We start from the raw sequence: 25,530 nt of genomic DNA, 5'->3' as shown, positions 1-25,530 counted from the left end.
TACTACATCATTTATATCACACAACCTTTATCTATGATATCGTGTTTCATTTTTCGCGCTTTTCCTGAACTCGATACTTGATTAGCTCTGATGTTGCGATTGCCAGTTACTGTCACCAAGAAGTTAAAAGTTGGACAACTCTCTTTTAGCAACCGCGACTGTTTCTCATAACCAGAAATAGCACTTTGCAGCTAGTAGTTGCTATCCTTCACAACTCGCAACTGGGTGTTTGCAACCTATTCTGAATCGGCCTTAATAGTCACGAATAAATCGTGTGGACTGAATGATAAACGGTAAAGCCGATAAAAAGATAAAGTTATTCTTACGTGGTGCAGGGAAACACCTCGTGAAGGGATCCCCGGTAAAACTGAGCTTGCAGACGCAGATAGGACTGTGATTGATAACTTTGCATTGAGTGTTTATTCCGCAGGGGTCCGGGCAGGGTGATGCGCATTTCTGATTGATGCATGCGAGCTCCAGGGGACATTGGCTGTTCACCACGCATTCAGCTCGGCAGTTGGGAGGGCTGCTGATAAAGTTCGGGAGACAGGTGCACACGGCGAGACCGTTTGTATTCTGACACTTACTGTTCGGTCCACATGGGGATGGACTGCATGGGTCTGTCTCTGGGAGGGCTGCGTAGAGAAAAGTATCATTACGCGCGCATAGTTTTCCGTAAACTCTACACCTCGTATGGTGCTGAAGAACGACTGCTTTTCCGCGAATTTCAATCGACATATTTCGTCCACACACAATAACGACTACCGTAGAAAAAATACAAATAAAAAAGAAATATCAATGTAGAAAAATACTATCGCAATCGATACCGATTTATATTGAAAAGTTTAGTAAAAAAGATGCGAAGACTAGTTTGATGCATGAGTAAATTTGATAAGTTAATTGAATTTCTCCTTTCCTTCCGAACGTGGTCATTAATTGATGAGGCTTACGGGTCTCGACTATCGGGGAACAGTACGTGAAGGGATTGCCGGTATAGCCAGGAATGCAAGTGCACATCGGCAGATGATTAACCGCTTGGCACTGGGCGTTCATTCCGCATGTGCCTGGGCAAGGATCTCTGCATTTCAGGGCGACGCATGACATTCTCGTCGAACAGTCGGAATTTTGCGTGCACTCGGGTCTGCATTCCGTGTAGGGGTCGCCTAAGTAGTCCGGTGGACAGGTGCATGAGCCGACGCCATTGTTCTCGCGGCAAATTGCGTTTATACCGCATGGGGAAGGCTCGCATGGTTTTCTAATATCTACGAGCGTATCTGACATGGAAAGAGAAATTTCACTTAAACTTAATCGTGCATGCAATTCCCTAATTATCGCGTCTATTACTCTCCTTCTTTCTCATTCTTTCTTTCACATTCTCGCATCACTCTTTCGATCAGATCCTGCTAAGCAGCAAGCCTCGTATGATAGTGCGACATAATTGTTCTAAGTGATTTTTAGTGCCAGTTATCGTCGTAGACGGATATTTCGTGTGCGTCTGGGGGTTTTAGTTTCAACGGATAACGTGTTCCACAGCGGCGATTCTTGAAATCATCTCGTTTGGCAAGCGTGTACGATCTTTGATCGAGTCGATTAATCGAGTTAATTACAAATTACGGCTCACGGTAGCTGACAGCTCTTTTTGTTAGGGTCTTTGGCAACTAGTGAGAATATTATTACTTGTCGGGGACGGGATTGTTATCTTATCTTGGGATTTGCGTTGCGAGTGGGCGAGGTGTGCTTTACTCTCGTCGGGTTTGTTACTTCTCAAGGTAGGGAGTTGCGTTCTTTACGGCGATGATAGCGTTTCGATATCGCTCTGTTCGAGAACGGTGCGAGTAGCATGATTACTGGGAGGTCCGCAGCGTATGCCAAGGTCATGGTGCTCTTACATATGTGAGTGAATCGTACGACGGGTTCGCTTTGATTGGACTATGCGTGCAGCAAACGTCTTGGCAATTAATCGCAGGAATTTTCTGGAGAGTTGTATCGTTTAGTTACACTTAGTGTGTCGATTAGGGATGAGTGCAGCGCCAAGAGCCTATCGACTCATAGGCCCCCGCCACCAGTTTTGCGTGATTATCTACCGCTACTTGATCTCTTCTACATCGGGTTGAGTCAAAGTCGGGTTTGGGTACGGGTCAGTAACGTTCAGGCATAGGGGTGAGTGCGTGCCGCTTCGTCTTTTCTGTTAATCATAGGGACTCGAGACATATGTACGTTACATCGATGGTTATTGACTTTTAATCGAGGATGAGTGCAATTATGAGCCTAATAACTATAGGCCCCATCACCTCACGTATGTGTTGGAACATCACCCTCTCTTCTTTAGGGACTCAATTGCGACAATGCTTTGTCACACACGCATTCTCACACAATTAATCTTCCTCAACAAGCTTTCTGTTAGGACGCGTCTCACTCTGACGCGCTTCTAAAACTACATAGAAACATGTGTCTGATGATAATAACAGGACGGTGGTACTCATTAAATAATCTCATTAAATAATCAAGGTTTTGATATTCAACTATGTTTGGCGTAACATAGTTTTCGGAAAATTTTGAAACTTGGGCAATGATAGGATGCAAACTAATTTCAATAACTCTCGAGATTTTGAAAATTAAAAACACGAGACATCGAATAACGTCGAAGAATCACGTTGAGGAAATTTTACTTTTGAATCTACCATCTTATATTATTATCATTGATCACATCGTATGTGAGGATGAAAGCACTTACCTGCTGCGCCTACATGCAAAAGGCGGCATTTTCGCGGGGTCGGGATTGTAATGCGTAAAAAGAGAGGAGAAAAGTCAGCGTGTACTCACCCTCAGGTGTTTGTTGACAGGCGCTGAACGGATTTCCGGTGTACCCGGCGATGCACGCGCAAACCGCATGATGATTCACTACCGAACACTGAGCATTCAGACCGCACAAACCGACACATGGATCGCGACATTTTTGCTGCATACATGCTAACTGCGGCGGACACTCCGGGTTAATCGTGCACTCCGGCCTGCAATTCGGCGGCAGGCCAACGTAATTCTCGATGCACGAACACGCGGGACTATCACCCCTCACTTGACATTCCGCGTTGGGACCACAAGGCGACGGTTGGCACGGATTCGTCGGCACTGGCGGTGTTTCTGCAGACGTATGGTTAATAAGTGTGCGATCTTGCATTTAGTGAGAATAAAAATAACATTTAGTAGAATAAAATTTAGTGACTATATAGAGAAACAGCTTTCCTTGTTAAGAATACAGAAATTAAAAAGGACGAATCTTAAACAATATAAAACAATGTAAACTTTTCCCTACCAATTTGCGCTGTTTCTTTTCCCTTGAATTTTATAGATTGTATGTAGTTAATAAATTTTATCTTAAAATATTGATTTCACTATTGTTGTGAAAAGGAGAATACACAGAACTTACTCGGTTGCGGATAACATATGGTGAAGGGATCGCCCGTGTAAGACTCAGCACAACTGCATATTGGATTGTGATTGACTACTTGGCAATTAGTGTTCTGTCCGCAGGTGCCTGGACACGGATCTTGACATTTGTTATTCAGACATGCTTGTGTCAATGGGCAGTCCGCACTGACGACGCATTCTGGCTTGCAGGCGGGTGGACTACCGACTAAGCCAGGCTGGCAGGAACAGACAGCATGATCGTTTACAACTTTGCAGACGCTGTTTGGCCCACAAGGCGAAGGTGTACAAGGTTGCTTGATACTGTCTGCAATTAAAACGCAATTGACATTCAATGCAAGCAATATTGATCGTTGATTACCAATGCCAAACTAGATATTGGAAAAAAAAGTAATTGAGAATACAAATGAAAATAATACTTTTAAACTCACCATCCGGTATGAATGATCGGCACAGAAGGAACGGATTTCCAGTATAACCGGCTGGACAGCTGCACATTGGTACATGATTGACCACGTCGCAACGCGCATCACGACCACACGTGCCTGGGCAAGGATCCACGCAGTTCTGATTGATGCATGTTTTGATGCGAGGACAATCAGAATTCATTGTGCATTCCGGCCTACAATACGAATATGGGTCTCCGAAATAATTAGAAAGGCACGTGCATACGCCTTCGTTACAGACAGCGTTAGGTCCACAAGGTGACGGATTGCAGAGATCCTCGGGAACCTTTGGTTGTTCTGTAATAACGATTTCACATATAATACGAGTTCATACATAATAAATAATTTTCTATTATTTTAAGATAAAATGATCATATAATTTAAAATATTTTAATTTCTACTGTAATAAATAAATAGCTAAATGAAGAATTCATTAAAGAGCTAATGGTCATTTAACTTTGACATTTTCTTTCTTTAATCATCTAATATGACATTAAAAGGTTGAATTAGTTCTGGTCTCTAGCAGTAGATGGCTTTAGTAACAAGTCAACAGTTAGGACAAATGTTGAAATCTGGCAACACTAAAATATTTGACATTTCTTTGATATGATAGTTAGCGCGCTATTATTACTGATAATGTCATTGTTTATATGCGTCTGTACGTAAAATGTCTGTAAAATGAATCGTACAAAATTATATTTTCGACTTTCATTATTTTTTTTTTATTTGAAAAAATCGGCAACTGAAGCTCATGAAATGCTTGTTACAACTTATAGTGATCAAGTTCTATCGTATTCCAACTGTAAATTTTGGTTTCAACGATTCAAAAGTACTGGTTAACTAAAAAAAATTCGAAGATTCTGAATTACAAGCATTACTGAATGAAAACACTGCTCAAACGGAAAAACAATTAGCTGAATAACTCAACGTTGATTAATCAACAATTTCTAAACGTCTACACGCTATGGGAAAAATTCAAAAGGAAGAAAAATGCGTCTCACATAAATTGAGTGAAAGTGCCATTGCAAGGTGTTTGTATATCGCCATGTCTATACTTGCCAGACAGAAAAAAGAGTTTTTTGTAGATTGTAAATTGTAGAGACGAAAAGTGGATTTATTTTGATAATCCAAAGCGCAAAAAATTATGGATTGATTCAGGAAAACCATCAACATCGACACCAAAATGGAACATTTACAGTTACAAAGCAATGCTCTGTATTTGGTGAGATATGGAAGGTGTGGTGTGCTAGGAGTTTCTAAAACCGAATAAAACAGTTACGGGGGAGCGATATCAGCAATAAATTGAATAATGAATTGTTGCAAGAAAGGCCAGCGATAGTCAGCAATAAACGCAAAATGATTCTTTTACATGATAATACTCGTCCACACGTTGCTTCAATCATTAAACAAACATTGTTAGAGCTCGAATGGTAAATCTTCTCACATCCAGCGTACTCTCCAGACTTAGCACTATCTGATTACCATCTATTCCGATCAATGCAACACGCTTTGACAGATATACATTTCAATAATTACGAGAATGTGCAAGAAAGGGTATCAGATTGGATTGCTTCGGAAGACAGATCGTTCTATCGTCACAGAATCGCTATGTTGCCAGAAAGATGAGAAAAAGTCACAGCTAACGACGGGAAATATTTTAATTAATGTAAATTTAACAATTTCTTTAAAATAAAAATAAAAAATTGTCAAAATAAGACCAGAATTAATTCAACCTCCTAATAATTATTAATTCACAAATATTACTGATAGAAGATCATTATGTTTAAAATACAATACAAATAGAATTATTCTGAGAAATTTGATAAAAATACGCACCTATGATTAATGTACACAACGTGAAAGGATCGCCAGAGTATCCAGGTTGACATAAGCAGACTGGTATATGATTCTGAACGCGGCAATCGGCATTTTGGCCGCAGGAACCGATGCAAGGATCTCGACACTTCTCTGAGATGCAGGCTTGATCCGACGGACAATCTGTATTGACCACACATTCCGCACGGCAATTCGGTGGTAGGCCTATGTAGTTCTTCAAGCAGCTGCACGCGGCTTGGCCATTGACGACTTTGCACTCCGCGTAAAGTCCACACGGACTGGGAAAGCAGGGGTCCGCCGGTGGCATTGGCACAACTGCAAAATATAATAATAATTTACAAGTCGAAATAAAAATAATTGCGTAAATTTTTCTAATTTTTCATTTGAATTAATTACCTGGTTCAGGGAAACATCTGGAGAAGGGATCGCCTGTCTTCCCTTGCGGGCAGCTGCAAAGAGGATTGTGATTGATGACGCGACAATTGGCTTCCACGCCGCAAGTGCCCGGGCATGGATCCGTGCATTTGTACTTGTAGCACGCTCTGTTTTGTGGACACTCCGAGTTGACGACGCATTCCGGCTTACAATTCGGTGGAGTACCCGCGAAGGACTCCTGACACGTGCACACGGCTTGATTGTTCACTGCGCGGCATAGGCTATTCGGTCCACAAGGTGTCGGCGAGCATGGGTCGCGGACAGTCGGCTCCGTTTCCACTTCCGGTTGAAGGGTGCAAATAGTGAACGGATCTCCGATATAACCAGGCTCGCAGGTGCACGTGGGGATGTGATTAATGACCGAACACTGCGCACGAACGCCGCACACGCCCGGACAAGGATCCTTGCACTTGTTACGTACGCAGGCTTTGTTTGTCGGACAATCCGCGCTGAGAACGCACTCGGGTTGACAGCCTTCATAAGGATTGCCGTGGTAATCGTCGATGCAGATACAGGCACCCGCGTTATCCCGTTGCTGACATATCGCATTGGCTCCGCATGGCGAAGGCTCGCAGGGATTGATCGTTTCCTCTGCAAAAAGAAACATTCGGTCAAGTAAGATAAAAAAAGTTAAACGAAGATAAAATATAAAGATAAAAAAATAAAGAAAAAATAGAATTGAAAAAATAAAAATAAAATGAAAAAAAATAGAGATATAAAAATAAAGAGAAAATGGAGATAGGAAAAAATAAAGATGAAAAGTAATTCATTGTGGAGAAAGCAAAATATTTCAAGATTAACTTAAAGAACGATAACAAGTAACACACGTACCTTCCAGCACGCATTGCACAAACGGATTGCCCGTGTATCCGATCTTGCAGGAACAAGTGACTGCGTGATTCACCACCTTGCACTCTGCGTTGTCACCGCAGGATCCTGGGCAGGGATCCTTGCACTTCATGTTTATGCAGGATTTTTCCGGAGGGCAATCAGGGTTGATTAAGCATTCGGGCCGACACGCTGGCGGAGTGCCGATATACGTGGGTAGACACGAACACGATGGTTGTCCGTTTGCGTTCTGACATTGAGCGTTTGGCCCGCACGGTGAAGGATTGCAAGGATCACCCTGATCTTTCGGCTCTGGCGGTACTGAAACATCCAGATTTGATCATTTAAAAATACATCTCTTTTCCACTCATTATAATTTTCAACGATTATGCTAATAGTGCGCTAGTGCTAACTAACGTTTCTGAATTTGACATTAAAATTATATGAAACTTCGAACATCAATTAATCCTTTGTATAGCAATAATAAGTATACTTACTACCTTTTTCTTTTTCATTTTTATGATGTACAGTTTAATAAGTGAAATAAGTATGATCTCACATTTTTCTATATTAACACTCACTTTATATGTTTCTCATGGATTTATATCTGATTGTTCATTTCTAATTATTTATAAACAAATAAAGAATTTTGCAATCTGACTTCAGATTTGTAATCAGCAATTCAAAAGAACATAGATATGTAAAATTTTACAAAAATCCGTCAGATAGAAAATATGTTTACACAAAGGATTAATTAATATTACCGACATTGATGTTACAATTTTCTTTATGATTATATGTTAGATTCCTCTTACTTGGCATGTCGTAACAACTCTTGAACGGATCTCCAGTCTGTCCAGGTAAGCAGCTGCATATTGGCGAATGGTTGATCACTTCGCACCTTGCGTTCAGGCCGCAGGAGCCCAAGCATGGATCCGTGCACTTTTTATTGACGCAGGCTCTCGTCGGTGGACACTCAGAGCTAACGAGACATTCCGGTCTGCAGGACGGTGGAGAGCCGAGATATCCGCGGAGGCAAGAGCATACGGCGTGATCCTCGATATTGCGACATTGACTGTTCGGTCCGCAAGGCGAAGGTGTACATGGATCCCTCTGAGGTAGTGGCACTGCGACACACGTGAGACAAAAATTAATTTTGCGATCAAAACAATGCGATTTTAAAATTATTCATAACGACAATACCAAACAAAGCAATTTCAAGGAACGTCTGGAGAATGCTCTTGCATACCTGTAGGCTGCACGCGACAGCTGACGAAAGGATCACCTACGTATCCAGATGGACAGGAACAGACGGGAATATGGTTCACTACATCGCATTGCGCGTTTTGACCGCAAATTCCGGGGCAAGGATCTTGGCATTTGTTCTTCAGGCATGTTTTGTCGCGAGGACACTCAGAGTTCAGAATGCATTCCGGACGGCAGGCCTCGTAGGGGTTGCCGATATATTCGGGCAGACATCTACATTCACCATTGTCGCATATTGCGTTCGGGCCGCAAGGAGATTGAGCGCAAGGATCGGTGGACGGTGCTATTGTGACTAAAAGAGAAAATAAATATTACAGATGCAAATGCTGCAATTCAAATATTGTAACCGAAATATTATAATTGAAACAAAATTAAATGAGCAATTAATCATACTTTATGAAAAAAAAACCCTCAATTTTTAGTGTTGACACTCAAGAAACGCTTAACTTTGGGTGTTAAACACCGATAAAAAGCGCTCAACTTTGAGTGTTATACATCGAATAAACGCTCAATTTTGAGTGTTATACACCGAAAAAATACTCAAATTAGCTGTAATTTCGGATCAGCAATTGAAGGTTACACCCAAATGAGAGTTAACGCTCAACGGAAACCCTCAAAATAACACCCAAGAAAACTAAAAATAACACCCAAATAAAACCCTGAAAAGGAATCCCTGAAATTAAATGCACTAAATTTTGCAATAGACAGCACTACACACAAATGAAAGCATATGTTCGTGAAATCTTTGTTTATTTGTTGTTTTCACTTAAGAACTTAAAAATAAGCTATTGATCGAATAAATAAATAGGCTAAATATACTTTCATTTAATTGTATATATATTCATTTTGATGGTGTTCGTTTTCAGTGTAATTGTAGAGTTAACCATCAACTGTAATACTCGAATGAGGTGTAATACTTGAATGAGGGTATATACCGGGTGTTTCAGATCATCCGGGTCACCCGATTTCTTCGTTAACGCGACATTTTAGAGAAAAATATTTCAGACAAAGTTATAGGGCCTCAAAGGATCTATTTACTGACGCTATGAATTTAACCTTGGGATAACCTTGAAAAGTTCAGTCAAGATCAACATAAAAATCTTAAAAGGATATCCCAATTTTTTATTACATCATCTTTTTCTAGCAATTAATTTGAATAACTTTTGTTTGAAACATTTTTTTATTTACCTAATATATTTTGAGATATTTAAGGAAAACTTGATAACTTTTTCAATATTTAATTCACGATATCTCGCTAACTATTTGTCAGAAGAAAAAGTGACTAGACTATTTTACTCTATTTAGTCTCAAGAATATATTGTTCCAATAGCGCCCTGACTTTTATTAACTTGCTAACTGATTTTTGGAAATTTCAAAATTATCAAATTAACCAAATTCAGTGCACTATTGTAACAATATATTCTTAAGACTAAATAGAGCAAAAAAGTCTAGTACCACTTTTTCCTCTGACAAATAGTTAGCGAGATATCGTGAGTTAAATATTGAAGAAGTTATCAAGTTTTCCTTCAATGTTTCCTTCAATGTCTCAAAAAATATTAGGTAAATAAAAAAATATTTCAGACAAAAGTTGTTCAAATTAACTGCTAAAAAAGGATAATGTAATAAAAATTTGGGTATCCATTTAAGATTTTTATATTGATCTTGACTGGACTTTTCAAGGTTAGCCCAAGGTCAAATTCATAGCGTCAGTAAATAGATCCTTCGAAATCCTACAACTTTTGTCTGAAATATTTTTCTCTAAAATGTCGCGTTAACGAAGAAATCGGGTGACCCGGATGGTCTGAAACACCTGGTATACACCCATTGCGCAAATAGTAAACATTAGGTATTAAATACATATGTTTAATGTCCTACTCAAAAACTATGACATTAAACATATATGTTATGTATTTAATACCTAACGTTTTTACTATTTGCAGAGTGAGTATATATATAGTGTATATCTTTATTCGAGTATTACACCCAATTGATGGAACACCATCAAAATGAATGTGTAACAGTCAAATGAAAGTATATTTAGTCTATTTAGTTATTCAATTAATACCTCATTTACAAGTTATTAAATGAGAATACAATGAATAAACAAGGATTTCACGAAAACATACTTTCATTTATATATATTGTCGTCCACTGCAAACTTGAAATATTCTGAAAAATGAAGAATAAAAGACTAATTACTAAACATTATATTTTATTCAAAATATAGATTTCTTGACCACTGGCACGCGCGCACTATTGCACCATTGACGCTCTAACTGACACACACTATTAAATATCTATATTAAACTAACACTGAATATTAATGGTCATACTTAACCGACACTCAATACTGATGCCCAATGCTTAACTACTCAATATTCAGTGTCTACACCAATAATATACCGAATATTGATGGTTACACCCAACCGACACCCAATATTGAGTGTCTACACCAAGATAATAACGAATATTGATGGTTACATCCAATTGACACTCAATATTGAGAATCTACATCAAAGTTACACCGAAAATTTGATAATCACACCCAACCAACACTCAACATTGATGCTCAACACTCAACTAACACTGAATGTTGACGGTTAACACTTAACTTTCATGGTAAACACCCAAATTTCAGTGTTTACACCCAAAATTGAGGATTTTTTTTCATAAGGGTATTCCTCTAAAGCAAGCGTTATAACAGAGAAATAAAAATCTAGAAATTAAATTCATTCATATAATTCAAGTATCTAAGATATGGTGGTTTTATGATATGTTTCATTTACCTGTCGGGATAACGCTGCACTGCGTGAACGGATCTCCCGTGAAGCCTTCCATGCATGTACAGACCGGCAAATGATTCAGCACGTGGCATTGAGCATTTACTCCGCACGAACCCGGACATGGATCTGCACATCTCTGATTGACACATGCCAGATGACTCTTACACTCGGAGCTTAAGATACACTCTGGTCTACACTGCGGCGGCATGCCGATATAATTTGGCAGGCAAGAACACGCAGGATTGCCGGATATTATTTGGCATAAAGAATTCGGACCGCAAGGCGATGGAGTGCAAGACGGTGGTCGTTCCGTTATCGGTAAGTCTTCTGGAACTGATAAGCGAATATTTTTTATGCCCATATAGAGAAACGAGAAATTCACGTAATTAAAAAAATTCCGTTATTCTCGTAAAATAATATTTTTCAGATATTAACAGACGCAAAAAACGCAAAAGGTTAAGAAGCAGTTCTTAATTTATTCTAAAGAGTTATTACTTATTAATGTTAATATATATAAAATATAATATAATTCAAAATAGGATATATGTATTATGCTTACTGTGTGGCGAACACAGGGTGAAAGGATCGCCCGTGAAACCGGATGGGCAAGTGCAGATCGGGTTGTGATTCTTCGTAGTGCATTGCGCTCTGAGTCCACAGGTATTCGGACAAGGATCCGCGCATTTCTTGTTCACACATGCCAAATGCGGTGGACACTCTGCGTTAACAATACATTCTGGTCTGCATGATGGTGGAATACCCCTGTACTCTGGTAGACAAGTGCACACAGCTTGACCATTGACTACTCGGCATTTACTGTTGGGTCCACAAGGCGACGGGGTACATGGTTCCGCTTGTTCTGAAAAGAAAGATAATATTTGCAAATTATCAGTTATAGATAAAATATTTATAAACAAAACGCATGTGAAAGTTATCATTGTTATCAACATGATTTCCTTCGATAGTTCTAACAATAGTAAGAAATATTAACATCAATAGTAATAAAAATGACTGTATTATACAGTGGCTCAAATGTTAATATCATTTTCATTGTGTAATTAATCCTACAATGACACTCACGTTTGACCTCCACAATTTCACAGGCGAAGTAAGGATCTCCCGTGTATCCTGGCGGGCACAGGCAAACAGGAACGTGCGCTTGCACGTTACATATGGACAATGTTCCACATGTGTTGGGACAAGGATCTGTGCACTTGAAGCCGACGCATCCCAGTTGCGGTGCACAGTCGTTATTCGTTTCACATTCCCTGTGACATCCCTTGATAATGTCGTAAGGATCACCTATCAGATCCGGCGGACATCCACAAGCGCCAGCTCCGTTTCTTTCGCGACATTGTGCATTCGGTCCGCAAGGATTTGGCGAGCATGGATTCGGGATGGACTTGTCTGTCGCTGTAAACAAATAACACGAAAAAAAGATATATTAATATACAAACATGGAAACGTAGAAATATAAAAATAATAATAATAATAACATATGTGATAATAATCGTACAACATAATAATATATATAATCGTAGAGATGATAATAATAATATCTAACAAACACAGAATATCAAATTTCTGTCGTTAATAACTCGATAATTATCGTGAATATCGCAAGACAGAACAGGATGTTTATATTTATCTTAACATGCTCTATGTGTCTACAAGTAAAAGTCGTCCTGGGACACCCTGTATAATATAATAAGTAATATAATTGATATTATAAAATTTTTTCTTCCGGTATGATGATTGCTTAAATCACTGTGCCTTCGGTCCACCTCGAAGTATATTCCGTTATACAGGCTGTCCCATTTTATTTTAGATCCACTCAAATATCTCAGAAACACTGCGTTAAATTAAAAAATGTTCCAGACAAACGTTGTATGGTTTTAAAAGAGACATATAACAACTATATCATTTTGTGTACAAGTAGTGCCACTTTCGAGATATTCACTAATCATTACTTTTCTTAAATAGAAACAGTTTTTTATTATATCACTTTTCTACCAATTAATTTGAACAACTTTTGTCTGAAATATTTTTTATTTGCTTAATATTTTTGGAAATATTTAAGGAAAACTTGGTGACTTTTTCAATGTTTAACTTACGATATTTCGCTAACTGTTTGACGGAAAAAGAAATGGTACTATACTTTTTTACTTTATTTGATTTCAAGAATATATTGTTACAATAGCGCCCTGACTTTTGTTAATTTGATAATTTTGAAATTTCCAAAGGTTAATAAATTAACAAAAATTAGGATACTATTATAGCAGTATATTATTGAAATTAAATAAAGTAAAAAAGTTTAGTACTATTTTTTCCTTCGACAAATAGTTAGCGAGATATCGTGAGTTAAATATTGAAAAAGTTATCTTTAAATTTTCTTTAAATGTTTCAAAAAATATTAAGCAAATAAAAAAATTTCAGACGAAAGTTGTTAAAATTAATTGGTAGAAAAAATGATATAATAAAAAATTGGGATTTTTTATTTAAGAAAAGTAATAATCAATGAATATCTGGAAAGTAGCGTCATCTGTAAATAAAACGATAGTTGTTTTATGTCCTCTTTGAAACCATACAACTTTTGTCTGAAGCGTTTTTTAATATCTTCCATATTTTTCAAGATTTTTGTCTGGCTCATTTAAAACGGGACATTCTGTATAATGTTGAGGTTATTTTCCTTTTATAATATCAATATAAAATTGTTTTAAAATTGTTATATTGCTTTGTTATATACTGGTTATTGTAGTATGACAACAATATAACTTAATATAGACCGATGTTGGTTTGTTCTTTAGATAGTGTCTGTTTCTCGTACGTAAAAAATGATGCATTAACGCATATAAGAACGGTGCGGACACGGTATATTACAGAATATTATAACAGTTTTGAAATATGGTTATGTTAAAATTGTAAAGGAAAATCATGTAACCTCTAAATTAATAAATAACGTATAACTAATAATAACGTATAACTATTTTTACTTCCATGTTATACAGGGTGTTCCACTTTAACATAGATACCAAAATATTTCGGAAACAATATATTTTCGAACAAATGTTTCAAATAAAAGTTGTAAGGTTTTGAAGGGGCTTTCGGATGAGCTATTTAGATTTTGGATCCGAAACCCATTTTGGACCCACTAAGGCCCAGGTTGATTTTTTCTGTGGAAATACCTATCTTTTATTGCAAATTAATATTTTATGGAAAAAATAAGGAGATTTTGTTTCGTGTAATTCTTCGCTAAACCTCCTCCAACAGGCACATTAATAGTGCTAAAACCTCTTATTTTGAAACACGTTCCGGTTAATGAAGGCAAGACCAATAGATAATGTATCCTTGAGAGAAACATCAGGGGATTCTAAAAGATAATTTCATTTCTTCATCGTCAATAGCACTCATTATTAATATGCAAATGTATAAATCTTGCCTTTAATGGTCGGAATGTTTCAAAATAAAAACTTTATTTTTATGCCTGTTAAAGGAAGTTTAGCGAAAAATTATATAGAACAAAATGTCTTTATTTTTTCGATAGAATATGAATCTGCAATAACAGATAGATAAGTGTCTCCATCGAAAAAAATCAACCTGGTCCTTAGTAAACCCAAAGTGAAGCCCCGGATCCAAAAAATCTAGATAATTGATCTGAGGGTTCGCTTCAAATTCTACAACTTTTATTTGAAACATTTTTTTTTTAAATGCATTATTTTCGAGATATTTCGGTGTCTAAGTTAGAACCTGTATAATAAGTATGATATATTCTGTGTTTGCTAAGGATATGATAATAAAGATAATAGTATTTTTCAACGGAGATATATTTATAGAGAATTACCTCTTACGACTTCATTAAACACGCAATCTCGATACAATTTCAAAATAAAAAAAGATCTAAGGCAAATATAAATCTCGAAAATGCGGTTGAAAAATATTTTACTCACCTGGCGGTGGCGCGAGATCGCAGCGCACGGTGGCGTCACCCTCGTAGCCCTCCGGACAAGTGCAAATCGGATTGTGGTTTTGCACGGTGCATCTGGCGAGGTCGCCGCAAGTGCCTGGACAAGGATTCTTGCATCTCTGGTTGATGCATGCAGCAGTGCTGAGGCACTCCGAGTTGTCGGTACATTCAGGCCTGCAATTTGGCGGCCGGCCAATATAATTCAGCAGGCAAGAGCAGGCGGGATGCAAGCCAATAACCTTGCACTGCGAGTTCGGACCACATGGATTCGGCGAGCACGGGTCTCCATCGCCCTTCGGCAATGGCGGCACGGTGCTGATCTTGAAACAGTGCACGAACGGATCGCCGGCGTAGCCGTTAGCGCAGCTACAGATGGGATTGTGGTTAACCGTGAGGCAATTGGTGTTCTGCCCGCAAGAACCTGGACACGGGTCCGCACACTTGTTGTCGATGCACGCTTTGTTCTGCGGGCACTCAGAGCTGACAATACAACCAGGTCGGCAGGTTGGAGGGATTCCGGAGAATCCTGGCTGGCACAAACACACCGCGTGTCCGTTCTGCGTCCGGCAATTGCTGTTAGGTCCGCACGGCGACGGGTCACAGGGATCTATTGGCGGCGGCAATGGTGTCACATCCATTACCGTGCAACCGTTCACCGGGTCGCCGGTGTAACCCGGCAAGCAGGAGCATGACGGGGCGTGATTGACGACGCGGCATGTGGCACCCTGGCCACAGGTTCCGGGACATGGATTCACACATTTGTTGTTTAAGCAGGCTTTACTGCGGTCACAGTCGGCATTGGTCACACACTCGGGCCTACAGGCAATGTACGGGTCGCCGAAGTATTGCGGTAGGCACGTGCAAGATCCGACGCCATTCCGCTCGTTGCACACGGCATTAGCGCCGCATGGTGACGGGTTGCACGGTGTGGTATACCGCACCGTTGTGATAGGTTCTGAAAAAATTTCATCATAGATAGATATATTATTAGAGAGATAATTCTGCTACTGAATAATAACGAATGTTAAATATTAATAAAAATAAGAAGACTAGAAAATTATTATGTAATAATGGAAATATAAAAAGTTTAGCGAGATGGATAACCGAAGAATACAAAGTACTGAGAAAAATAACGTATACGTCATTATGATGCATGTAACGTTTTGCGAAATTTAAATCGTGAGAGAAACGTGCCATCCATGATGAGTGTGCATTCCGTGAAGGGATTGCCCGTGTAACCCTCGTTGCAGATACAAACAGGGTTGTGCTTCACGACGTTACAGTTGGTGTTCACGCCGCAAGAGCCTGGACACGGATCGACGCACTGTTCGTTCTGACACGCCAAGTTGCCAGGACATCCTTCGTTTATAACACATTCGGGACGACAATTCGGCGCACGGCCCACGTAATTCGGCAGACAAGAGCACGCCGGGAAGCCGTCGATCACTCGACACTGGGAGTTCGGGCCACAAGGCGATGGAACACACGGATTGCCACTCGGTTTCGGTGTCGATGTTACCTCTACTGCAAACGAATTGACACATTGATGTTCGAAAACGATATTTCTGTTACATTAAGCAATACATTTTGAACTACATATTTATCATAAACAAATTGGTGTGATTAAATTACAAGAATTACAAGAATTTTAATTACATTTGAATTTACCACAAACACAAATTAATATGATATAAATAATATTCTTTTTATCATGAAATTAAATAGAAAATTATAAAAGTATCTCATGCAAAATTCAGTATTTCATTCGAAAACTCGAATAATTAGTGACTACAATTATTAAGAAATGTATAATACATTTGAATAGCCAGGCTATTGGAAGGACGCAAAAATTCTGCAACTAAGGAAGAAGCTTCAAGACTTGCCTTCTTTAACACAACCGAAGAACGGGTCGCCGCTGTACCCAATCGCGCAAATGCAAACTGGATTATGATTGATCACCCGGCATTCCGCATTCACGCCGCACGTGCCAGGACACGGATCCTTGCATCTCTGATTGATGCAGGCCGCGTTCGCGCCACAATCTGTGCTGACTACGCATTCCGGCCGACAAGACGGCGGGCTGCCGATATAATTAGGCTGGCAAGAGCAGACCGCGTGATTATCGATAACACGGCAGTTGCTATACGGCCCACAGGGGGACGGTTGGCACGTATTATCTGGCACTGGAGGTTCTGAAAGAGAAGATTAATCGTTTTACAACGTATGTTCTGCAAAAATGTGATTGCTCACGGCAGCAACGTTGCTAGCATACATACCTATCGGCACGTGACAAGATTTAAGCGGGTCCCCAGTGTGGCCGAAGAGGCAACTACATGACGGCTGGTGATTATAAACCTGGCACTGCGCGTTGATCCCGCACGCTCCAATGCATGGATCCTTGCACTTGTTGTTGATGCAGGCTTTCGTGTGAGCGCAATCCGAATTCTGTACACATTCCGGCCGGCAACCTTCGTATGGGTCGCCAGTGTAGTCGGGCAAGCAAGTGCAAGAGCCCGCTCCATTGCGCTCTTTGCACACGGCATTCGCGCCACACGGCGATGGATCGCACGGCATTTGCACCGGGAACACTACTGTACAGTAAAAATGTCGTTTAGGACATGTGAATCAAAAGGTGACGAGATATCTATAAAACAACATTCCGGCAAATTTATTTAAAGAATATCTCCAACAGGGTGAGCTAAAATTTTACCTTTAGCACAGCCTGAGAAAGGATCTCCCTCGTAACCGTCGTAACAATGGCACATAGGTCGGTGATTTTGCACTGTACAATTTGTGTTGAATCCACAGGATCCGATGCACGGATCCAGACATTTCTTCTGAATACATGCTAAGGAACTGGCACAGTCTTGATCGATCACACACTCCGGTCTGCAGTTTGGCGGTGCCCCGAACATGCCGCTAATACATGTACATATAGGGTGGTCCTCTTGAACACGGCAGTCCGCGTTCGGCCCGCAAGGCGATGGCAAGCAAGGATTCGTGGTCGGAGGTAAAGGTTCTGAAAACAACATAATCTGGTATTAGAAATTTTTGGAAAAATTGCTTTTCCATAAAAAAAACGTCTAATTATAGTATATGTGTTGTTGCTTTAATTTTTATCTTATTTTTAATTGCGTATTTTCGAGAGTATATTATCAACATTAAGCTATCAAATATGATAGATAAATTGATTACCTTCCTTGACGCATTGCGTGAACGGATCACCGACGTATTGACGAGGACAACTACAAATAGGATTGTGATTGAGGACCTGGCAATGAGCATTCAAACCGCACAAGCCCGGGCAAGGGTCGTTACACTTTTGATTGATACAAGCCAAATGAGTCGGACATTCCGTGCTGACGAGACACTCAGGACGGCAATGCGGAGGTGTGCCTTGATAACCAGGACTGCAGGAGCACACCGCACGGTCGTTCATTACACGGCAGATACTGTGTGGTCCGCATGGCGATGGCATACATGAATTTTGATCTGGCACTACTATAAAAAAATATATAATCAAATTAAATTCTTGAAGTATCGCTACGTTGTAATATGATTTCCATAGAAATCTGCCTTTTTATGTCATAATTGTGCACATGTGTACTTCAGTAAACAATAAATTAAAAGTAACATTACATCAATGTTATAATATCTTACTCAACAATGTAAGTGCAATATAATTAATTAATATATAGGGTATCACAGATCACCTGTACCATCCAATTGTTTGTAAACACGACATTTTAGGGAGAAATGTTTCAGACAAAAGTTGTATGGTTTCAAAAGGGACATAACACAACTATATCATTTTGTTTAAAAATGGCACCACTTTCAAGATATTCACTGAATATTACTTTTCTTAAACAGAAACTCCAATTTCTTATTATATCATCTTTTTCCAATTAATTAATTTACGCCCTGTAATATAATAGCGTCCTGACTTCTATTAATTTGATGATTTTGAAATTTCCAAAAGTCGATAAGTTAACAAAAATTAGGGCACTATAGTAACAATATATTCTTGAGATAAAATATAGTAAAAAGTCTAGTATTATTTTTATTCCTGACAAATAGTTAGCGAGATATCGTAAGTTAAATATTGAAAAAGTTCCCAAGTTTTCCTTAAACATCTCAAAAAATATTAGGCAAATGAAAAAATGTTTCAGACAAAAGTTGTTCAAATTAATTGGTGGAAAAGGATAATATAATAAAAAATTGGGATTTTCATTTAAGAAAAATAATGATCAGTAAATATATCGAAAGTAGCACCATCTGCAAACGAAATGATATAGTTGTTATATGTCCCTTTTGAAACCATACATACTTTTGTCAGAAACACTTTTCTCTAAAATGTCGCGTTTACAAAAAAATCGGGTGCTGCGGGTAGTCTATGACACCCTGTATAACATATGTCGTATGTAACAATTACATATGACGAATTATTGAGTGTGAAATTATAATATTGGTGTAATGTTATTGTTAGTTGATGTTTGCTGAGACATTTTAGGACGTTAAAGGAACATTCGAGAAATCAAATATAAAAATATTACAAAAATTCAGAATTTAAAAATTGTATTCGTCTTCAAAGAGCTGTACTTAACCATTTATGGAAATTTCAAAAGCTTGTCAATTGTTTGATGTATTTTATAAAACACACTTTGTATAAAGTGCATCCCAGTAAAATCCAAGTAATAATAACATAATATTAATATTATAATTTCCCATTCAATGAAATAATATACGCGTTATATGACAGTTATATTATTGAGTGGAAAATTGTAATTTTTCTTTACTGGGATCAAACAAAATTAATATAGACTGAGAGGAATATTCACGTACAAGGTTTTTCTACTTTGCAAGATCTGAACGGGTCGCCAGTATATCCTGGTAAGCAGGAACACATTGGAAGGTGATCGACGACCTCGCAACGTGCATTAGCGCCGCATACGCCTGGGCATGGGTCTTTACAGTGCTGATTGAAACAGGCTAAATGATTCTCGCAGTCACGACTAACAATACATTCAGCCTCGCAGCCGTCCACATAGGGATTGCCGACGAATGGCGGTACGCATGTGCATTTAGCCACGCCATCAAACGAGGTGCAAATAGCATTTTTGCCACAGGGTGCCAATAAGCAGGGATCGTACGTTTCAGATGGTCGTACTGCAATTAATAAAATATCGTTGTTATTCATCATCGATCCTCTTAATTATTACTATTGCTCACAACATTCATTATGAGAAGAGTTAATATAGAAAATAAAATATAAGATAAAGTACTCTAACTAAATATTAAATTAAAACAATCATAACAACATTATAAAAAATTATTAAAAAATCGTAAATTATAAAAATATTAAGATATATGTTAAGAGATTAAAAATTAATCAAAATATAAAAGGTGTCTAATGATAACATATAAAGATAATATAATAGATTAAGTCAAACTGAACGAAAAATTTCTTTACTATTTTGCGAACAACTAAGGTAAACGTACCGAATTACGCCACTAACCCGAATTACGTCACTTTAGCTTATTCTATTTGCGTAATAAAATAGCTGAGTAAAAGTATTTAAAAATTGTCAGAAAACAGTCATAATAATGTATCAAATGACTCCGCTAAAGTAAGTATTCGAAAATATAATGTGGTTTTCCATAAAAGGCAATTTCACACAAAAACCTATGTCAAAGATCTGTCACTTTCGACTTTTGTCGATTGAATTTGTTTCTAAATGATTACTAACCTATGAAGTGACATTGTACCCTATAATGTGATAAAATAAAATATTCTTGGGTAGTAATATAAAGTGTTTTAATTTTAAACGATTAAAATATAAGATGATAAAAAGGTAAAATATTATAAAGTTATATGGTTTTTATATAATATAACATGGGTGACAGATTTATGTACACGCAAAAAGTACCATGTACATAAAATCGCCATGGATATATAATAGTATGTTTAATTATTTATAAAATTAATAACTATAAATAGTGTAGATAGTAGATAGTAGATAGCAGATAGATAATAAATAGTAGTCTCCCATTAATTAATTCCGAACTTCATAATAGAAAAGTTACATATGAATAAATTAAGTTCATTTATTAGCATTTACGATTATGTGAAAATTTATAATTAAATTGATATTCTATGAAAACATTATATATTTATTACAATATAATGCTTTCACAGATGAATGACATCAAAGGACTTGCACAGCAGCAAGAGAAATAACAAATAGTAGAAGAGAAAAGTTGCTTCGAAAGAGATTGCGTGATGAAAAAAATAAGGGAAACATTAAATCAATAAAAAGAAACAAAAGGACGAATTCAAATTAAATTTAAATGTTTAATTTCTCGTATAGATAGTTCAAAAAGTTATTTTTCTGATAAACTAAAATGTAACATTAATCTATAAAGAATTATATTAAATTAATAAAAGTGTTTGAATAAATAACAGATGTAAAAATTTCATTTTTTTCATTAAAAATATAACTATTTATGCTGAAAACAGGTAGGATAGAGTGACGTCATTTGGTACATAATTAATGGTGTAAATTGGGACATTCTACAATTTTAGTGGGCATTATTCGGGACATTTGCAGTTCACACTTAATTTTTTTATATAAATAAATAATTTTTATTTCTAATTTATTTCTAATTTTTATACGTGTTTCCACTAATTCACAATAATAACTTTTAATAAGATTCATAGTCTTACCTCTCTCTAACACCACTTTACTTTTTTAAAAGTAAACTTTCAAAAATTAGTCTTTGGCGCCTAAAGTGGCGTAATTAAGTACGTTTACCTTATGTAAAATTTTGAGTCATTAATTAAAAAAGATTTGTGAATAAATAAATAAACTGCGTGATTTATTAAATAAGCTGTCATGTGTTTGTAGATTATGTCCGAGCGAACAAAAGAATCCTCTGTCATTTTGCAAAAAGAACGTAAAATTTTGAATTATTGATTCAAAAAGTTAGTATATAATCGTGTGCAATCAATCATAAATATTCTTTAATTAATAACATAGAATTTTATGTAGGTTTTTACGAAATGATAAAGAACATTTTTGTTTAGTTTGACTTAATCTATAAACATACAATAATAGACGCTATCATAACTCATTTTATAGATTGTTCAAGCTCATCTACCAGTTTTCTTTAATTAATAATTCAAAATTTTACACGATTGTTCACAAAATGGTAGAAGAGTTTTGACCTAACTTACACAACAACCTTATATGTACCGTCAGATATTCTATATAATAAGAAAAAGAAATAATTACAAACACTAAATAAAATAGTAACATAACTGTTAATTTTAATTTCTCATTTAACAATGTAAATGTAAATATATAACACGTATGTTATATAAAAATTACATTGCTGAATGGGAAATTATAATTAACAGTTATATTACAGTCATTTGATGTTTGTTGGGAAAAAATCATGTTTGAGCAATTTTTAAATTGCTAATTCTAATTTCTAATTTATTTTAATCAATTAGCGAATAAACTATTAACCATAATTACCTCCGCAGCTCTTGTATGGATTTCCGACCATGAGATCCGGACAGTAGCAAGGTGGTACTCTCGTGCTGTTGCATGCTGCCCCAGAGCCACAAGGGTTAGATTCGCATTGATCGGTCTTAGGTACACATCCTCTGATCGTGTTAGGGCTCTCGATGTATCCTGGTAGACAGGTGCATTTCGCGAAACCATTGCTCAACACCGTACAGCGGGTATTAGGGCCGCACGGAGAAGGATCGCAGGAAGTGCTGGGAAGTACGCAAAGAGAAAGTGGCGGGTCTCCTTCGTATCCTGGCAAACAAAAGCATTTCACCTGTCCGCCCACCACTCGGCATCCAGAGTTAATGCCGCAGGGATTGCCTTCGCATTGGTCGCCTTCTGGAACTAACGCGACGATTTATTGGAGGGTTAAAGTCCGTTAATTAATTCCCATTAAATTTTATACACGAGCTGAGACTAATTTAACACTTTGCGGCTCGCGGTGTATGCAGAGTCGTACTCTCATTTGTCTTGATATATCGAAAGCATAATACATACTTAGTCACTCATTTTTCGCTATTTTTCTGATTATGTAAATTATTATGCTTTCGCTTATGTTTTTCACGTTAACAGACAATATACAATCATTTGTATAATATATTGATAAAGTCAACATTGTCAAATCGCGACAGCATAATTCCATCTCAACGGATCGCAAAGTGTTAAGTTTATAACTTGAAACAATTTTTCAATGTATACTAATCTAGATAATTATAAAAAATATATATATTTACTGCATTGTTCGAACGGACTGCCGGTTAAACCTTTCGGGCAAAAACAGACGGGATTTCCATTGTCGTTCTCACACAATGCGTTCAGACCACACGGATTTGGCACGCAAGGATCGGAAGTCAGTATCTCTTGGCAGCCGATATGGGGATTTCCTTGGTATCCTGGCAAACAAATACACTGTGCCTCGCGGTTGGTAGACACACACTTTGCATTTTCTCCGCAATCAAACTCGGCACAAGGATTGATGCACAGTCTGTTGAGTCGATCGCAATATTTGTTTGGTGGACAGTCCTCGTTGTATTGACAAATATTCTTGCCTTCTTCCACTGAAATCGTAGAACATGTTAATACAAATCAATATGAATCTTCATATGAGAAAGTCACTATATATCTTTTATATCTTTTTTATATTTATTATTAAGAGGTTGAATTAGTTCTGGTTCCTAGCAATAGATGACTTTAGTAACAAGTTAATGATTAGTACGAACGTTGAAATCTAGCAACACTGAAAGATTTGACATTTCTCTATGATATATGACAGTTTGTACGCTATTATTACTGATAGTTTCATTGTTTATACGTGTCTAAAATGGATCGTACAAAATTGTATTTTCGATATTTATTATTTTTTTGTTTGATTTGAAAAAATCGGCAACTGAAGTTCATAGAATGTTTGTTACAACTTATGAAGATCAAGCTCCATTGTATTCCAACTGTAAATTTTGGTTTCAACAATTCAAAAGTGATGATTTCGATTTGAGTGACAAAGAATGTACTGGTCAACCAAAAAAATTCGAAGATTCTGAATTGCAAGCATTATCGAATGAAAACACCGCTCAAACGGGAAAACAATTAGCTGAATAACTCAACGTTGATTAATCAACAATTTCTAAACGACTACACGCTATGGGAAAAATTCAAAAGGAAGACAAATGGGTTCCACATGAATTGAAAGTGTCATTGCAAATCGTTCGAATATCGTCATGTCTTCGCTTGCCAAATAGAAAAAAAGAGTTTCTTGTAGCGAATTATAACTGGAGATGAAAAGTGAATTTATTTTGATAATCCAAAGCGAAAAAAATCATGGGTTGATGTAGGACAATCATCAACAACCAAAACGAAACAAAAGGAAACAATCAAAACGAAACATTCACAAAACAATGCTCTGCATTTATGTAGGACATGGAAGATATGGTGTGCTATGGGTTTCTAAAACCGAATGAAACAGTTATGGAAGAGCGATACCAGCAACGATTGAACAAATTGAATGATGAATTGATGCAAAAAAGGCCAGCAATAGCCAGCAATAAACGCAAAGTGATTCTTTTGCACGATAATGCTCGTCTACATGTTGTTTCAATCGTTAAAAAAACATTGTTAGAGCTCAAATTAGAAATCCTTCCGCATCCAGCGTACTTTCTAGACCTAAAACCATCTGATTACCATTTATTCCGATCGATGCAACACGCTTTGGTAAATACATACTTCAGTGATTAAGATGTGCAAAAATGGGTGTCCGATTGAATTACTTCGAAAGATAGATCGTTCTATCGGCGCGGAATTGCTATGTTGTCAGGAAGATGGGAAAAAGTCATAGCTAACGATGGGAAATATTTTGATTTATGTAAATTTAACCAATTTTCTTTAAAATAAAGATAAAAAATTGACAAAATAAGACCAGAATTAATTCAACTTCCTAATATATCTTTTATACCCAAAAGAAAGAAGAAAGAAATTGGATTTTTTGTCTAAAAGATGTCTTTTATAGATATTTTTATATCTATGCATCAGTTGAAGATTTATAAATTATAAACATGACATCTCGACAAAACTTACGCAAATCGCAATAGGAGAATCCGTTCCCGTGATAGCCTTCCTCGCAGATACAGTCTGCTCCGTGATTCGTATTAATACAAATCGCATGTTCCGCGCAAGGATTCCGAACTAAACATGGTTCCTGACAAGTATGCCCAATGCACGCCTCTGTCAAAGGGCAATCCCTGTTGCTAGTGCAACCCGCTAGAGAAAGAGTGAGAAAGCCCATATAGCCCCAGGAAGTGTGATGTGCACGAGTATGAGACTTGAAGTAAAAAGAGTTTCTCGTTGCATAGCATGTGTGTGATTTTACGTTTCCGAATGCAACATCGTTGCATAAGTGCGAAAAGTATATGCGGACTGCCAATGTCTCGGGAGGGAAAAAACGCTCTCTCCGAGGAGGCATATGTATACATACATACTCA

At 37.4% G+C, this 25,530-nt stretch overlaps 1 protein-coding gene across 1 annotated transcript in view; it reads right to left on the bottom strand.

Annotated features, from left to right (window-relative positions):
* Positions 1 to 25,530, bottom strand: part of dpy (fibrillin-like protein dumpy) — a 166,973-nt gene that overhangs the window by 47,230 nt on the left and 94,213 nt on the right. Inside the window, exons 44-66 of the mRNA XM_025300206.1 lie at positions 25,127 to 25,309; positions 23,293 to 23,616; positions 22,523 to 22,903; positions 19,827 to 20,150; positions 18,180 to 18,485; positions 17,695 to 18,003; positions 17,261 to 17,575; positions 16,868 to 17,176; positions 16,179 to 16,505; positions 14,968 to 15,939; positions 12,101 to 12,433; positions 11,580 to 11,879; positions 11,024 to 11,353; positions 8,221 to 8,529; positions 7,787 to 8,098; positions 6,975 to 7,292; positions 6,105 to 6,734; positions 5,709 to 6,023; positions 3,858 to 4,169; positions 3,428 to 3,733; positions 2,824 to 3,141; positions 951 to 1,274; positions 327 to 635 (exon numbers count right to left, since the gene is read on the bottom strand). Of these exons, the coding sequence (XP_025155991.1) occupies positions 327 to 635; positions 951 to 1,274; positions 2,824 to 3,141; positions 3,428 to 3,733; positions 3,858 to 4,169; positions 5,709 to 6,023; positions 6,105 to 6,734; positions 6,975 to 7,292; positions 7,787 to 8,098; positions 8,221 to 8,529; positions 11,024 to 11,353; positions 11,580 to 11,879; positions 12,101 to 12,433; positions 14,968 to 15,939; positions 16,179 to 16,505; positions 16,868 to 17,176; positions 17,261 to 17,575; positions 17,695 to 18,003; positions 18,180 to 18,485; positions 19,827 to 20,150; positions 22,523 to 22,903; positions 23,293 to 23,616; positions 25,127 to 25,309 (8,166 nt within the window). The remainder of the gene's footprint in view (positions 1 to 326; positions 636 to 950; positions 1,275 to 2,823; positions 3,142 to 3,427; positions 3,734 to 3,857; positions 4,170 to 5,708; positions 6,024 to 6,104; positions 6,735 to 6,974; positions 7,293 to 7,786; positions 8,099 to 8,220; positions 8,530 to 11,023; positions 11,354 to 11,579; positions 11,880 to 12,100; positions 12,434 to 14,967; positions 15,940 to 16,178; positions 16,506 to 16,867; positions 17,177 to 17,260; positions 17,576 to 17,694; positions 18,004 to 18,179; positions 18,486 to 19,826; positions 20,151 to 22,522; positions 22,904 to 23,292; positions 23,617 to 25,126; positions 25,310 to 25,530) is intronic.

The sequence above is a fragment of the Harpegnathos saltator genome, unplaced genomic scaffold, assembly GCF_003227715.2.
Source record: "Harpegnathos saltator strain DR-91 unplaced genomic scaffold, Hsal_v8.6 scaffold333, whole genome shotgun sequence".
NCBI classification, from domain to species: Eukaryota; Metazoa; Arthropoda; class Insecta; order Hymenoptera; family Formicidae; genus Harpegnathos; species Harpegnathos saltator.
Note: the sequence above shows the minus strand (reverse complement) of the source record. Positions and strands in the feature narration are given on the sequence as shown.